General features: G+C 40.9%; 1 protein-coding gene across 1 annotated transcript in view; it reads right to left on the bottom strand.

Annotated features, from left to right (window-relative positions):
- Positions 1 to 5,760: 5,760 nt before the first annotated feature.
- LOC137450047 (visual pigment-like receptor peropsin) overlaps positions 5,761 to 17,307 on the bottom strand; it is a 28,500-nt gene continuing 16,953 nt past the window's right edge. The window contains exons 3-6 of the mRNA XM_068156183.1: positions 13,797 to 13,896; positions 11,029 to 11,133; positions 8,298 to 8,521; positions 5,761 to 7,654 (exon numbers count right to left, since the gene is read on the bottom strand). Coding sequence (XP_068012284.1) covers positions 7,214 to 7,654; positions 8,298 to 8,521; positions 11,029 to 11,133; positions 13,797 to 13,896 — 870 coding nt within the window. The 3' untranslated portion in view covers positions 5,761 to 7,213. The remainder of the gene's footprint in view (positions 7,655 to 8,297; positions 8,522 to 11,028; positions 11,134 to 13,796; positions 13,897 to 17,307) is intronic.

Genomic DNA, 17,307 nt, shown 5'->3' with positions numbered 1-17,307 from the left:
CTTCCTTGACTTGCCAAGGTATTGTTGGGCTTTGATAGTCAGAGTGATTAGTAAGTTTCATGATGCTCTATCCTCCTTCCTTTGAAATCCCTGCTTGTTAAGATGTATTATCTTTCAAGAATGTCTGTTTCCAAGAATGTATGGCACCTTTCAAATAACAGGCTGTGGCAGCTTTCCCAAAGTGAATGTTTTACTTTCCAGGACTCCAAGGATGGTGAATGATCTGGTAACAGCTCCTCCAAATTCTGGGGAGATATGGGTGTCATCTTTCAAACTAGGACTTAAACTTTCAAATTCTTGAATTGATCATTTGCCTGGGTTGGTTTTGTTTGTTGGTTTGGTTTGGGTTTTTTTGATGTGATGCATTATAATGCTGCTGTACTTGTCTGCCTTTCAGCAAAAGAAGCTAGGAGTTTGATTGTTGGGTAACACTGTATTGATCAAGGATGAGCTAAAGCCCATTTGCCATTCCCTTTAAATCCAGGTATAAGCAACATGTTATCCCAGGGATTGGCTAGCTGTGCTAGGTTAATGGTTGGACTTGATGATATTGAAAGTCTTTTCCAATCTAAATGACTCCATGACCATGTGTTTGACCCAGCAGAGGTAGCTCCAGCCACACACACCCCCTCTGGGGCCATCCCAGCTTTGCTCTAGTGGTGTTTCATTCCAGCAGCCAGGCTGGCTGGTGAACAGTGTCAACAACTACCAAAGGCTATTGAATATCAGCAAGAGAGGAGCCGTATTGCAGTATTAAGTTCTTCCACTCCCATTTTAGTAGGTTACATCCTATTACATAATTAAATGCTGTGTGTTTGTTATCCCCAAAGGGCTTTTGTCTCATTCAATGAGCATTAAAGATGATGGTTATTGGCACAGACAGTTAGTAGGGTTTGTTTTATTTTGTTTTGAATTTTATTATTCAGTGTGGCCCTGATTTTTGTATTAGCAATGGGATTATACTTTCTGTTAAGTAATTTTCTTATCATTCTGTATTCTTATGCTGACCATGAAGACCCTGGAGGTTTTGTGTTGTTTTGTGTTCCAGTTGCACAGTATTGTAGCTTTCCATCATTTTAGATTATCAATGCAGGAAGAAATTAGGGGTCAGATACTGTGGCATCTTTTCTGCAGACAGGAATTAGGCACTTCAGACCACTTACTAGACACAGAACCATTAGACACTGCAGGCACTTTCACTTTAGCCTGCAGAGCTCTCGAAGTGCTTGAAAAAATCCTTTGTGTTTGTTGATGTACTGAGAAGGTCCAAATCCCAAACCTTTAGGAATTTGAGGGGTAGGCAGAGGGACATTGCAGGAGAACCTGGGTTTCCAGGCTGCCTTAGCTCCAGGATAGTTGAAAATACAGACATAGTACTTTTATCCACCTTTTCTATTATTGCCCAGGATGAGAGCATTCGCCAGGGTAGCAGGAGAACAATCTTCTTCTCCAACCCCAACCTTGGGAAGGTATTTCATCTCCATCACTCTCTGTCCTGAGGACAGTGCCAAACTACAGGCCCTGCTTGGATGGGTGCACTCTGTATCTCTTGTCAGTCTGTGCAGCAAAGAATGAAAGATTATGGCAGTGGAGAGAGGGTCTGCGAAGGGGTGCAAGCCTGAATAACTCACGCTGTATTAAAGTCACTGTCTTAGGGGGTGGTGGAGGGGAATTTCCTGTTGTTTTGTCTCTGCTACAAGAAATATTTTTACATGAGTCATTAGATAAAAAGGCATAATAGCTCTGAGAACAGGGACTGGACTGCACTAAGCTATCCCACTCCCTCTAACTACACACTCAAGTTATTCATGTTAGCATCAGAAATGTCAAAGCTATTAAGAAATGTTGCTATGCACTTCAATGTGCTGATACCCTAAAGGATTTTAAGCTCAGCAAAAATGCCATCAGGGAAAATGTGGGCCCAAGCATTTGTTTTGGCATAAATAAACAAATGAGTGCTATAACTTTTAAAAAATGTTTTAATTATTTTTTTTAATTTAACAGATGTAATCCTGAGTTAAGCTGATTGTTTGAACTGTGTAGCCCAAGTGAAAGGGTTGTGGCAGTGACAGGGATGTTGGTAACCCACCTGCAAGGCCGAGTTGCACATGTGGGTACTAATAACTGAGCTTCATGATTAATAGCTGCAGTGATTACAGTATAATTCTGGTATGTTGATGATTATGAATAATATTGACAATAAGGAATAATCAAGTAAAAGCTGATGAGATTTTGATATACATGACAAAAAAAAAAAAAAAAAGAAAAAAGAATGTAGCCCTTAAGAGCTCACCTGCTGAGTTTACTAATCAATAGCTAATCAAAACAACTGGGACATGTTTGGAAATGAATACGTAGAGTAGCTGAAGGCATATTTTAGAGAACCTTAAGTGCTTCAAGCATTTTGCAGAGTGAATTTATTATGCTCAGGCATGTCATTTTTGATGGAGTGCTTTAATGATGTCAAAAGTGCTGTGAGCACAGAAATGGGTAATGAACAGCTAGTAAGGTGTTTTTGGCCTAGGGTAAAAGAGAGCTAACCTCTGTCTCAGATCCTGCTGGAACACGCCAGCAAATGTCAAGAGCTTCCTTTGGCAATGTTAGGATTGTCTACCAGAAGATAATGATACTTAGTTTTAGTGTGTCGTACATGAAACCAACCTCAATTACAATAATACCTATGACTGAGCAAGAGAGACAGAAAGAACCTACATGCCAGAATTTCTGTGCCAAAAGGAGGAAGATCTGAGTGTTGTTCTCCTACTTCATGGCAAGACATCATTTGCATACTAACAGTAGCCATGAGATCTCATTTCTACAGTGTGGCACTAATCCATTCAATACAAAACACGCTGAAAAAGACCTCTAGTAGAGTTAGTGGAAAAAGAGGTCCTCTTAACAAGTCCACATTCTCTGTCTGCTGTGTGCTTTCACATAAGGTGAAGTGGTTGCACCAGGATTCAATATTCTATCTTTTGCAGATATGACATTTGGCACACCCATCAGCTTTTTGCATCAGAAAAATGTAAAAATGTAGTGTTTCTAAAGAGAAAGCAAGACTCTCTATACTGTTTGCACTGTACTTCATTCTTACTAAGTAAAAAAAGCACTACATCTTTCCCCTTCAGCATATCTAGACTGTGTCTATCCTTGCTGACTGTCTCAAGCATCCAAGCTCTCTGATCCTTCCTGATAGCAGAGCAGGCTTGCCAGGCAGAGGAACCCATCTGTGGAGACAATATTAAGGGCCAGCCCTGTCCAGGCATGTGTATGAGCAACGACAACGGGAGGAAATGCAAGACACAGGCAAAGCGTTTTACAAATTGATTTGTGTTGATTTCACACACTTGAAATACTGAAGTACATTCCCTTACCTGCACATTAGCAGTAATGGATTCTGAACTTCTTATTTCCTTCTGCCACTTGCTGGTGTCATAGGTGCCCTTATAAGGCAGTGGCACTTTAGGGCTGGAAGCTTTTTAATATGAGTCACTTCAGTGACAAATGTGCTCCTGCTGTTACTGTTACCTGGAGCATTAGCTGTTGCCCACATGGGCATCCATTCACTTTTCCTCTGTGTAATCTGCAAATCAGATATTCTACTCTACAGTTCTGCAGTTCTGTGGTAGTATCTTATATCCACAAAGGACTGTACCTGTAGACCTTGCAGGATGGAGGTCTGCCATGGTCTAGACAAGACTTTATGTTGGAACTTTCTAGTTGTGTTTCAGTATGTATGCATCCTTTGGCTCCTGGCCCCTTGCTCCCCTGCTTATCTGTTTCTCCCCATTTTAAAATATTCCTCTGCTCTGCTCCTATTCTGGCTCATTTTTACTGCTCCCTTCTCTTCTATCAGTCCAGCATGGATTTAGGAAGGGCAGGTCCTGCCTGACCAACCTGATCTCCTTCTATGATCAGGTGACCCGCCTGGTGGATGTGGGGAGGCCTGTTGATGTAGTCTACCTGGACCTCAGCAAGGCCTTTGACACCGTCCCCCATAGCAAACTGCTGGCCAAGCTGTCAGCCCATGGCTTGGATGGGAGCACACTGCGATGGGTTAGGAACTGGCTGGAGGGCCGAGCCCAGAGAGTGGTGGTGAATGGTGCCACATCCAGCTGGCAACCAGTCACTAGTGGTGTGCCCCAAGGATCAGTGCTGGGCCCTGTGCTCTTTAACATCTTTATTGATGATCTGGATGAGGGCCTTGAGTCCATCATCAGTAAATTTGCTGACGACACCAAGCTGGGGGCAAGAGTTGATCTGCTGGAGGGTAGAGAGGCTCTGCAGAGAGACCTGGACAGGCTGGACAGATGGGCAGAATCCAACGGCATGAGATTTAACACATCCAAATGCCGGGTTCTGCACATTGGCCACAACAACCCCATGCAGTGCTACAGGCTGGGGTCAGAGTGGCTAGAGAGCAGCCAGGCAGAGAGGGATCTGGGGGTGCTGGTTGATGGTAGGCTTAACATGAGCCTGCAGTGTGCCCAGGCAGCCAAGAGGGCCAATGGCATCCTGGCCTGCATCAGGAACAGTGTGGCCAGCAGGAGCAGGGAGGTCATTCTGCCCCTGTACACTGCACTGGTTAGGCCACACCTCGAGTACTGTGTCCAGTTCTGGGCCCCTCAGTTTAGGAAGGAGTCCTGGAAGTCATGCTGGAACGAGTCCAGAGAAGAGCAACAAAGTTGGTGAGGGGTTTGGAACACAAGCCCTATGAGGAGAGGCTGAGGGAGCTGGGGTTGCTTAGCCTGGAGAAGAGGAGACTTAGGGGTGACCTTATCACTCTCTACAACTACCTGAAGGGAGGTTGTAGACAGGCTGATGATGGTCTCTTCTCCCAGGCACCCAGTACCAGAACAAGAGGACACAGTCTCAAGCTGCGCCAGGGGAGGTTCAGGTTGGATGTTAGGAAGAAGTTCTATACAGAAAGAGTGATTGCGCTATGGAATGGGCTGCCTGGGGAGGTGGTGGAGTCGCCGTCATTGAAGGTGTTCAGAAGGAGACTTGACGGGGTGCTTGGTGCCATGGGTTAGCTGTTTGGGTGGGTTGGATTGGTTGATGGGTTGGACACGATGATCTTGAAGGTCTCTTCCAACCTGGTTTGGTTTATTCTAATAAAGGTTTTTTTATTCTAATAACTTTACTGTACATACACAATGGCGTATGAACTAGTAGAGATTTCAGTTGAAGTTTGGTGGCAGTCTTGGCAATGGCCTTGCTGCTCAGCCTTCCCTCTTGCCCTTTTCACTTCTTTCTATGTCAGAGTGTGAATCCTACAGACATACACCATTGATACACTGCAGCAGGGGCAAGAATTTTTCCTAGAAATACATAAATCAGCAGAAACACAAATTAAAATCTAACCTGGCATCTATGGCCATGGATGCTGTAAGCACCAGTGTCTGGCACATTTTCAGCTGTAGGCACCTCTGAGAACTGCACCTGACAGGGCTGTGTAGCGCTTCTCTTTCTTTGTAGAAAAGCCCAAGAATTTTAATCAGTAGAAGGCTCAGACCAGCAGGGTTTCCAAGGTGGAACTTCTATATCTAGAAGTTTCAAAACTGGACAGTAGCTTTAGCCTAGCTTCATCTGGCTGTGAGAAGATTTTGCTCTAAATGATTTCATCTATTTCTGCAGCTATGCACTTTTATCTGGAACATTTACTTATTTGCTTTCAATTATTTATGGTAGTGAAATAGCACCCATACCTCAAAATTTTCCATGAAATGAACTCTCATAGTTTAGATCTGTGGCCATGAAAGAAAACAGTTTCCCACTGTTGCTTATAATGTTTATTTGTTTTCAACTTCAAAACACAGGTGATTTTCTCAAAACAAATAGAGTAATAGGGGAAACGAAGGGATTCTGTCTTTGTAACTTTCCCAAGAAATACATCTGGAAAAGCATACTTTTGCAAAGCAACCACATTTCAGCACATGTGGACAGTAAGATTCCAAAAAGTCATAAATGACAGTGAGGTTAGCAACCAATGTTGTTGGAATTTTTTCTTCTTTTCCCCCCTCTTGTTTAACTAGCTAACAGCACTAAAAGTTTCCACAGCTAATAGACATTTTAAAAGAAGCATCCAAGTATTCCAGTTCATTTCCACTATGGGGAATTAAGAAGATATACCTCTTTTCACTTTGATGCTGTAAAACAAACTTGGTGTGTTAATTTGATCTTGAAACATCTGATAGTCTTGATACTAATTTAAGCGTGCAGCTTAGCTATTTAAATAATTATTCTTAATTGCTATTCTTAATTACCTAAAAGTAATTTTTTACCCATAGGGAGGTAAAAGACTTTCCATAGAAGCAGCATTGAAGTGTTGAATTGTATTTTATAAATAGCTCTGATGCCATACCTCTTTAGTACTCTTAAAACCTTAGTGCAATTTTTAGTTTCCTTATCTGTATCTCACTCCATCTTAATAGTCAGGTAGAAAAACAACCAGTTTGGAGACTGATCAATAAAATGAAAGGCCAGCTTTCCTGAATCTGAATGCTACATTCAGGCCCTGCTTACTACAGAGGTCAGGGAAGGTGGAAATAATTCTGCAGTTCCACAAGGAGAAGTATGAAGCCACTGTTTAGACTACACTGACTAGAAAATCTAGATTAGAGCTTCTACCACTTGTATAGACACAAGACAGAGTCAGGCACAGGTGACCAGACACACACCCCTTCATGCACAGGACCTGAGAGACCCATGATGGGAATGCCTAAGTGCCCCACAGGGAGCACCCAGATTTGCCGACCAACTCAAAGCTTGTTGGAACTGCAGCAGCCCCACAGCAACCTCAACAGGTCCCATCTTCTCTTCAAATACGTGCAGCACCACAGAGCTAAAACAATCCTCTACAGCTGGAACTGCTGAAGAGCAAAATAAGATATTTGGAAATGTAATCTCCTAACTCATAAGATTTGTACAGTTATTTTTGCTAGCCAATGCCTGCTCTTCAAACATCAGTCTTCCCTTTCCTGCATGCAAGCAAAAATCAAGTGTTTCTGGCACTGGCTATATGCTGCCCACATTGTAATGTGCTTCATAATATTTTGTAGCTACACAGAAGGAAAATATCACTTTACCGCATGATTTGCTTGAGCTGTGTAGTCATCAATGCTATAGTAAGGAACAGATGAACCAGGAATTAGGAAATCGCTCAAGGGCTGATCTGAAGAAGGTCCTCCTGAACACAAAGTGGCCTCAAGACTTACAATCTATCACATTCAATATCAGGGTTATTAGATGGGGTATCATGAATACCAAAATACACTTCCCTGTTTGCTGGAGGTGGGGTGTTGGTTGGACTTCCCACTCCAGAATCAGGGCTTGGTGCAGGGTGCATTTCTCCTACATATTTCTCTCCTTTCTGAGAGGGCTCTTGTTGTTTTTGCTTGAGGTTTTTGAACCGTTTTAGCTTCACAGGGTCCTTGACTTCCTTGGCACAGTGGAACAAAATGAAAATGTCCCTCCGAAATTTAGAGCTCATTCCGAAGTAGATAATGGGATTGTAGAAGCTGGCAGACTTAGCAAACAAACTGGCAAGGATGCTGGTAAGGTTTGGCACAGGGTGCCCATAGGCAGACCATATAGAGATGACAGCATATGGTGACCATGCAATAATGAAGGCTGTGCAAATGACAATAGAAACCTAAAAGACAGAAGAAGAATAATCTTAGATCTATTCTAGAAGACTAAATCAGGGAAGCAATAAATTAGAAATAGCATCTTGCACACTTGGCTGGAAGGGAAGCATTCAAACTGTCTTGAGGGTATGGTTCACAGGAGAATACATGCAAGCAAAAAGTTTGCTTTGATGTGGCCAGGCAGACTTAGAGCTATATATGGAATTTTGTCATGGTGCTGTGCTTGAGCAGTGCCTCAGCTAACAGAATTAAAATAGCTACAGTCCTCTGTGTGTTTGTAGAAATTTAGGAGGGCTTGGGCAGACTTAAGTCAGTGGTAAATTAATTGAAAGCTCCATTGTAACTTCTGTGTATGCTCTGAAGTAACCCAAGTTCTGAAAGAAAAGAGCATATGCCAAAGCAAAATTTCGAGCTGTACAATTCCATTTAGATTATTTTTCACATGTGACATAGCACCAATATTATCCAACTGACAAGGCAAGCATTTTAAACAAATCTCACATTCTTCACTGAGTTCAGACTTTGTCACTAGAGATTATAGAGAAATGAAATGTGACTGTTGCATTTTGTACTGTTCTGGCTGAGGTAAATTTTTGGGAAGACAGTTTTCACAAGACAAATCCCAAACAACACAAAATACAAACTCACCCTGGTGACATCACGCTCTATTCTCCTCTGTCTGTCTGTGGGATCACTCAGTCCTGTTAGCGCATGGCTTAGCTTGACAGTATTGATAATTGACACATACGAGAAGACCATGACTGTGACAGGTAGGAAAAAACAGCAGATGAAAATGGAGACAATGTAGGACTTGTAAATTGTAGAGAAGTTGGCTTTCGCCCAGTCTATCTCACATGTGCCATACATGCGATCTGGAAAGAAAAAATACATTGGTAAGCATTTTTAGAACATTTTATCTGCTCTGGAGTGATTGATTAATCAGTTCAAGTGCTGTATTTGTCTTCTTTTAAGCAATGAAGGATGGATTGAACTTTCTGATTTAATAAGAAGTGACATAATTTCCTACATAGAGAATTTTTCAAGATCAAGTAGACCATAACAAGTTTCAGCATATTATCATTCTGCCCAAACCATTACATAGTCTAAATCCATAATGCACAAACTGTTGGGTGTGATACTTTATTAGGAAAAAAAAGGAGAGAGAGAGAGAGAGAGAGAAAAAGAAAAAAGGTAGTAATTCATTAGGTTTTATATTCTTGAGTGTTATCTACTCTTATTTGACATAATCTACATTATATCTTCCTAACATGAGCACTATAACAACCTAACAAGCAATTGCAAAGAGACAATATGTCACATATAAAAACTTCTTACACAGCAAAGCAGAAAATAAAAATATTGAGGGGTTTTGTTGGAAACAAAGAGACCATGGTATTTTTGCTGTAGCGAGAGCTATGAAAGCATATTGATCAAAGATTATGGGAAAATGAAATACATTACTTAGAAAGAGTTGAGACCTTTTGCTAAGTTCTGCAGATACCAAGGAGATGTATACAAAAGAATTAACAGCTGCCTACTTTAGACCCTCTGATGTGTTTGCAAATGTGTCCTGGTAGAAAACTTGAGTTCAATAGCATTAGACATTTTCTATAGATTGTGAATTGTTGATTTTCCTTTGTAAGTGGAAAAAGCTGTCTTTCCTGACAGCTGTGGCAGCATATTGAATTACAAATAAGTGAAGCATGCCCCAAAATTATGTAAGTCAAGTATGAACAAGTTCTGGAGATACAATGCAGGTAAAGCCTGCAAGATTTAGCAATGGGTCTCTCCCTGACATCGAATAATCATCCTGAAGAAAAAAAAATAAATCACTTAGTTCCTCACAGGTGATGAGTTTAGACAGGATGAATTAAAGGTGCAAAAGATTAAAATCTCTTTTACGATTCCCATCAAAAAGAGCTTAGTATTTTTATCACCTAAAGCTCTAGGTGTTGTTTGGATGTCTTCCTTGCTTTTTTCGTCAGTAGACGTCAAGATTCAAAAAGATAACCGTAAACTTGGCTTAATTCCAAGTCTCTCATTCATGAAAACTTTTGACTGAAAAATGAAAGCAGCCTCCAGATGACATGAAAAGAAAATCCTGCAGATTTTATGTAAGAATTCAGAGCTGTATTTCCTCCTTCTGCGGTGATGTGGGAAAACAACATTTCAAAGGCAGTGGGGTCCTGGGGACCCCCATATCTTCTGTGTGCAAGCAAGAGGTCCAATGCAGCCAGGTATAATGCACTGTAGTCTGCCTGCACCCACTTCCTTATGCTACAAATGAAGAGCTAATATGATTAATGTAATAAGAAAATGCAGATTGCCAGAAAGTACACAGAAAATGACCACTTCAACAAAACCAAGTTTGTGACATGTCCAGAGTGCAAAGAAACATGACATAAAATCAGAACAGCCAAATAACAGCTTGGTTTTGTCTTGAACAAAAAAATCCATTGAGCCTAATATCCTGGCAATATTTTGGTTCCAGAAGGATAGATTTAATCAATTGTAGAAATGGGTATTTTTCTCATGCCTCTACTTCAAGGGTCCAGAGACACCTCAAAGTTTTTGCATTTGATAAGAAAGAGGACATATTCACATAGCTGCTTTAATAGTTCAGCATAAATTTAACGACTTAAAGGACGCAGATGCCCACAGGATCCAGGCAGACAACTACTAGACAATTTCAGTCACATGATTTCAGTTGTTAGTACTCCTGTATCATTACCATTGGTTCATAGAGATTTGCTCTGTTGAATTTTAGAGACTTTGAGACAGTTTCTACAACTTTTCCCCATGAAGAAATTTTCTGGTGTGGGAATGTCCCTTAGCCTTTGCATCACTTCAGTATTCACTATTGAGGGTTTTTTCTTTCCCCCACTGACCCTTCCTTATCTTGCACTCTAATAACTTATTGAAGTGACAAACTTTCTGACATATTTTTCTTCCACTGATGAGTTAGCTTTCATATTTTCAATGAACTGTTTCCTTCTGGTTCATCTTATTATAGTTTCAAGTTTAACTTGCTGGAACTTGTGTTCTGTTCTAGCTTCCTAATCTTGACAGTTTTTGAAGGATGTCTTTTGATAGTTTTTTTTATCTCATTGCTTAAGCATGACAAGTATTTCTGGCCTCTCTTTTTTTCATAGGCAATATGCACTTGGTCCAAGACTTTCCTGTGACACCTTTAAAAAAAAATCTCTTTGTAGCTGATACCAAAGTAGGCAACACTCTGCATTTATGTTATGCATGATGAATTATTTCCTCAGTTCTACTGACAATTGATTTGGTTTATTGTAAACAGCAAGAAAGAAAGGTAACTATCTTTGTTAAGTGGAACAGTGGCAAATAAATACAACTGAAAGCTACCTGTTACCTGTGTAACTGCCCCAGCCAAGTAATGGAGCTGCTGACCAGAAGAAAGCTGCTATCCAAATGAGAACCAGAGCCACAGTCATACTGCTGTTGCTGATGCAGTGACCTGCAATGGCATGGCTTAGTCAGAAAATAATATCTGGGAGGACAAACATATCTCTGAAATTTAAATGCACTCCTTTACCAACAGCTAATAAGGAAAATACATCTATTTATATTATTAAAACAAAAGAATGCATGTTCATAAGAAATTAATACATTTGGAAGCATCTGTCAGGCTTATGTTCAAGAACATTTGTGAACAGTGAAAATGATTGGCTTTTTAACAGGAGACACTGTGTTCATTGAGCACTGTATAATTTACTAATTCTACACTGGACCTAAGTTTTGCAGTTTTGTAAAAGGCAGGAAACAGTTATGTGTTAAGTTTTACACAGAAACAAACAAAGTAAGCCTAAATTCAGAGGATTTTCTTATTTATTTCCAGGTTTACCATGTTAAAAAAGAGGAAATACATTAGATACTGAAACTACATTAGGCATTCAATGCCAATTATTTAATCTGTCCTGCTGCTGCCATGCATTGTGGTTATTTTTCCTTTTATATAGGAAATACTTATGTATCCACCAATGTTTGTTCTGTAAGGTTATACTGGCTACTTGCTAAGATTTCCTGAAGAGGCAAATATAAACTATGCAGGCTTACAGCTGAACACATGATGCAGTCTTGCAAAACAGAAACTTGGGTTTTAAATATGACTCCATAATATTCAATGAACATAAGATGTAGACTACATCACGGCCAAATTCTAGCAGCTCCAACAACAGTTTGTGTTGCAAATTGACGAGTCTATCATTACAACAAACTACAGAAGAAGTTCCTGTGGAAAAAAGGACCTCTCTGCATAAGTTCTTTTCACAGCCTACAGGCGACAGATGGAGTTCATCTGTCCCATAAGGGGACGAGAATATTTGCACATGAGTTGGTTGGGCTCATTGACAAGGCTTTAGACTAGTTTTAAAGGGGGATGGGGACATAGGTGGCCTTGACACTGAGAACTCTGGGTGTAGTAGCCCAATGCTTGCGGAGCAGTATGTTGGCATCTTCGATTACCATAAGCTCTACCCCCCTCAAGGTTGAAACCTATGTACTTAACTCCCTTCCTCAAGTGTTTATACACCAGTGCATGCAGCATGGGCAATAAACAGGAGGACCTGGAGGCTGTTGTGCTACAGGGAAACTATGATATAGCAGAAACCTGGTGGGATGGCTCCCACAATTGTAGTGCTGCAATCAATGGGTACCAACTTTTGAGAAGGGATAGGCAAGGAAGAAGAGGTGGTGGAGTGGCTTTCTATGTTAGGGAAACATATGAAACCATGTAAATTAATGAGGGTGATGATAGGGTTGAGTAGTTATGGGTAAGAATCAGGAGTAAGGCCAGAAATAATGATATCATGGTGGGAATCTGTTATAGACCACCCAACCAGGATAAAGAGGTAGATGAGAATTTTTATAAGCAGTTGAGAGAGGTCTCACAATCGCTACCCCTTATTCTCATGGGAGACTTCAACTTCCTGGATGTCTGCTGGGAATACAGTACATTGGGGAGAGAATAGGCTTGGAGGTTCCTAGAGTGTGTGGAGGATAATTTCCTTACACAGCTGGTGAGGGAGCCAACCAGGGAAGGTGCTCTCCTGAACCTGCTTCTTGTGAACAGGCAAGAGCTTGTGGAGGAAGTAAAGGTTGAGTTCTCTATCCTCAGGACTCAGTGGTGGGACCATTTCTGTTTAACATCTTTATTGATGACCTCAATGAGTTAAAATATTATGTAGGTGTGGTAGTTTTAGGCTGTGTCTTTAAAATTTTCCACAGATCTTGAACAGAAAGGGGTACAATGTAAATAAATCACTATTGGGTGTAAAAAGGGAAATAATGATAATTCTAAGCAGTTCCATTGGTGAGATAATGGACTTAAACTAGTTGTGCAAAGCACTCTTTCTCCTCGCTGCTTTGCTCTGGGAGAGACTAACTGGCTTTCTTGACCTTGACTGCACTGCTTTGTTGTGACTGGTATTAACAATTTCTCTGCTCCTTTCTCTTGTCCCTTTTGTGTACAGGGGGGCAAGTAGGGGGCAGGGAGTGAGAAGCCATTAGCTCCCCATGTCTTTGGCCAGGGAGGGTCTTGTGCTGTTTACATTTTGTAAATACCTGGACATATATGTAGATATTGTATATTTAGTAAATGCTCATTGCATTCCATTGTAGATTGTAGTTTTGCTTGTAAATACAGCTTCATTTGCTTCCAACTGAGCTGGTCTGGCAAGATTTAATGTTGGGGGAATTTTCAACCCACCACAGTAGGCCAGCCTTCCAATCCAAGGATCTTATCAATGACTGGAAACTTCCCGACCATCATCTCATAGAAGATGAAATGTCTTGCTTATAATGAGACCCATATAACAATGTGTTAATCAGTTAGGAGTCATTTAAGTTGCATTTTGAAGACTACAGAGGATCAGCAGGACTTCTGGTGTCTTTGGCACAGGAGTGAATTTAACTAACCCATGATGATCAAAGTGTACAAGCAGTAATTTGGTTCCTGTTGGGGTTAACCCTGAAGGATTCTGTGCAAACATGTTTGTTATATATATGACTGAGTTATGTTCTGATTTCCAGTGCATCTAATTTATGCTTATTATAGCCTGTGACTGAAAGAAATGCATCAGGTTTGACGCAGGCAGAACTGGACCTGCCTTCACTCCTTACCTCTCTCAGGATGGCAGCCCTTGATGTAGCGAGTCACACTGATTACTGTAAGGGTATTAATACTAGCCAGGCCAAAGAGAAGTGTCAGGAAGCCATCAACCTGAAACACAAAGCAGTGCAGGTTGTTCTTTTACTGCAGAGAGCTATAGGGGAAAAGAACCTCAGGGACTGCTCCCCTTGTTTTCATGTTGATGTCCTTTAAAGTGTTTCCAGAAGCCCCCCTAGCATGGAAGTTTAAAATGTCAGGTGCATTTATCTTCTATAGGATTGATCAGTCAGCAAGTACATGTTCAAAAATTATGTAAGTGCTAGGACATGTACATAAAATAAGCAAGCAAACACAATCTTATGTCTATGCTTTCCCCAAATGACTCATCAAATGAAGCAGAAAAAGGGTGAACTGAAAAGAATAAAAGCCCTGAATAGGCAAAAATGCATTGGATGTAGTTGCCCTGCTTAGGCAGATCAAACATAAAAACTGAACCCAGGAAATTTAGGCCAAAGAGGGGAGAATGTAGAAGTTTATGGTCTTGGCTGAGTGAGAAAAGCTTTTTAAATAAATTATACAAACCCATCCACAGCTAAATTGTTCCAATAGATTAGTCAGCCAGTGCTGCTGATTGCTGGCTGTTAAGTCCTGATCCTCACCACCTCCTAGTGATGCAGGCAGAGCTGCATGGCTCTGTAGGCTTCCACTGACGTCAGTGTTTCAGCTGTATACGCACAGGATGGTTACAGCTCTGCTAGCTTTGCTTAATGATATAGGAAGGAAGTTGCTGCTGACTATAGTGGAGATGGATGTAGCCATCTGCTAGGGAGTACTACATGACTGGGAAATGATCCAGATAAAAAGCTGAAGGCAGTCCTTTTTTTGAAAGCTTGCAACAATGTACCAGACTGGCCAGAGCAGAGGAGCTCTTGGAGGCGCCTGTTTTACACCAGCTAGAGCCAGAATATTAAGCAAGTGCCTCTGGACTGTAACTTGGCATTCAAGTGGCAAAGTTATCAGCAGAAAGGCTATCATTATTCTACAGGAACAATCTCTTTGTGTGAATGGGCACAAGTCCCATGGAATTCAGTTTATCCCAACACTGAATCTGGGGCTTTAATTCAGGCTTAAAGCTGAGACCATGGCAGATTGTCTAAATTAAATTGGCTGAAGGATTAGGAAAGGGCTGCTTCATCATTTCTTTCACTAGTGCTTTTTACTACCAATGCCCTTATATTGACTCCCTGTACTTTTACAGACCCCCAGCCTTTTAAATGCATGTAACACTTACTGTTACAACAACCTGCATCCACCTGTACTCCACTTAAAATCAGCTCATGCTTGGTGTGTAAATGCAATCATAGCCGCACCAGAAAACAGCCTTCCTTGGATGTCTCAGCTACTGGCTACAAGCTGCACTTGGCTGAATTTGGCCCACTATATGCTGTGGAGAGCAGTAAAATATTTGATACTCAAACTTACTTTGCATGTCATTACCCTTATTGATGCAAACAGTTGCCATGTCTCCATTTGCTCTAACAATGCTTCACAGATGCAGAAAACAACCTGGCTGAAGACTAATGAGAAACCAGGCTGCATAAGCTTAAGCAATTGTGTTAGTTATTACATTAGAAAAGAAGTGGTATTTCAGCACCAATGCAAATAAACACTTTGAAATTAAGTCTAAAGAACGGAGATAAAATAATAAAGTAGTAGGACAAGCTTCTTAGAATGTATGATAGCCCTCCTATGCTGAAACTGGTTGAGTTTTTCTGAAATACACTGTTTTATCATGTGCAGCTGTCACCATTATCCTCCCATAACCTCTCCCTGACATCAGACTAGAGAGACATTTATGTATGAAGTAATCAGCTCAAACAGTCATTGAGCACACTGACAAGGAAGGAAGGTGGGTCTAAAATGCACTCTTGCCCTTTATAATTTAAGGTTAAATTGTTACAATAAGAAAAAACCAGTGAACAAACTGTGAAGTGGCACCTTGCTAAAAAAATGCAGTCTTACCTATATCAGCATAGTTCATAGGACTGAGTCATTTTCAGTGCCATGTCTCATTTTCATACTATCTGATAGAAGCATTTCAGCAGATAAAAAAGTGGTGCTTCTGCTAGTGTGGGACTATCATCAGAGATTTGACCAGACCCATACATTTAGTAAATGGCTAAATCACAAAATTACACGGAATCACTATGGTTGGAAAAGACTTTCAAGATCATCAAGTCCAACTGTTACCTAACTCTACCAGAGCCATTACTACACCATATCCTTGAACACTGTATCTAGACTGCTTTTAAAAACATCCAAGGATGATGATTTAACCACTTCCCTGGGCAGCCTGTTCCAGTGTTTTATAACCCTTTGGTATTGAATCTTTTCCTAATGTCTAACCTGAACCTCCCCTGGCATGACTTGATGCCATTTCCTCTTGTCCTATCAGTTTTGTTGTGAGAAGAGACCGACACTCACCTCTCAATAGCCTCCTTTCAGGCAGTTGTAGAGAGTGATAAGGTCTTCCATCAGCTTACTTTTCTCCAGACTAAATAACCCCAGTTTGTTCAGCCTCCTCACAAGACTTTTCTCAAGACCCTTCACCAGCTTTGCTGTCCTCTGGAGCCACTCCAGAGCCTCAATAGCTCTCTTATACTGGGGCACCAAAACTGAACACAGTACTTAAGGTGTGGTCTCACTAGTGCTGAGTACAGGGGACAATCACCTCTCTAGTCCTGCTGGCCACACTATTCCTGATGCAGGTCAGGATGTCATTGGCCTTCTCAGCCACCTGGACCAAGTGGCAGCATTCTTCCATGGGTGGCTGTGCTGTCACTGTGCCAGTCCCAGGCACAGAGGCTTAGATAGAAGTGACAGGGTGAAATGCCAAGATAGAGAAAGAGCTTTGCAATGAAATGAATAGGAAAATGAAGTGGCTCTTAAGGTGATGAACAGCCCATACAGAGGTCACAGTACCTGGAACATTAAAACATGAGAGAGCCGCCAATAGTTAGGACTGCTTTGAGTGTAAGATCCTCAAACCAGTATGGAAGAAAGAGCTCTGGTACTTTTTCTACTCCTGAACAGACAGCACCAACTGTTAGTAGCAACCAAAGTGATTGTTTGGAAATTAAAGAAGTCAGCATCAGAAAAACTGCTTTAGTATAGCCCCAACTTCTATATATAGAGACATTACCATGTATAGGTAACAAAAATACATGATATTCTCAATTTTCTGTGTATTTAAAGATATATGGAATGACAGCTATGGAAATGTTAGAATAGGAAGTAACATGTAATTACTTTGGAAGATTGATGCTTTTCCCATTTCCCAATTCTTCTTTTCCTTTTCCTGTATGCTATCCCTTAGCCAAGTCCTTTCCTTCCACATTTACAGTATTTTCTCCATTACTGTGTAATGGAATTTTGTCCTTCCTGTTGTTAATTACAATCAAATAGCAGCAGCTTTAACAGGTAATATTGAATTTTGACATAAATATGAAGTTGATTGCATGG

Source organism: Melanerpes formicivorus, unplaced genomic scaffold (genome assembly GCF_026170545.1).
Source record: "Melanerpes formicivorus ecotype bairdi unplaced genomic scaffold, bMelFor1.0.p_v2 SCAF_2, whole genome shotgun sequence".
NCBI lineage: Eukaryota > Metazoa > Chordata > Aves > Piciformes > Picidae > Melanerpes > Melanerpes formicivorus.
This window is presented reverse-complemented; position numbering and strand designations above follow the sequence as displayed.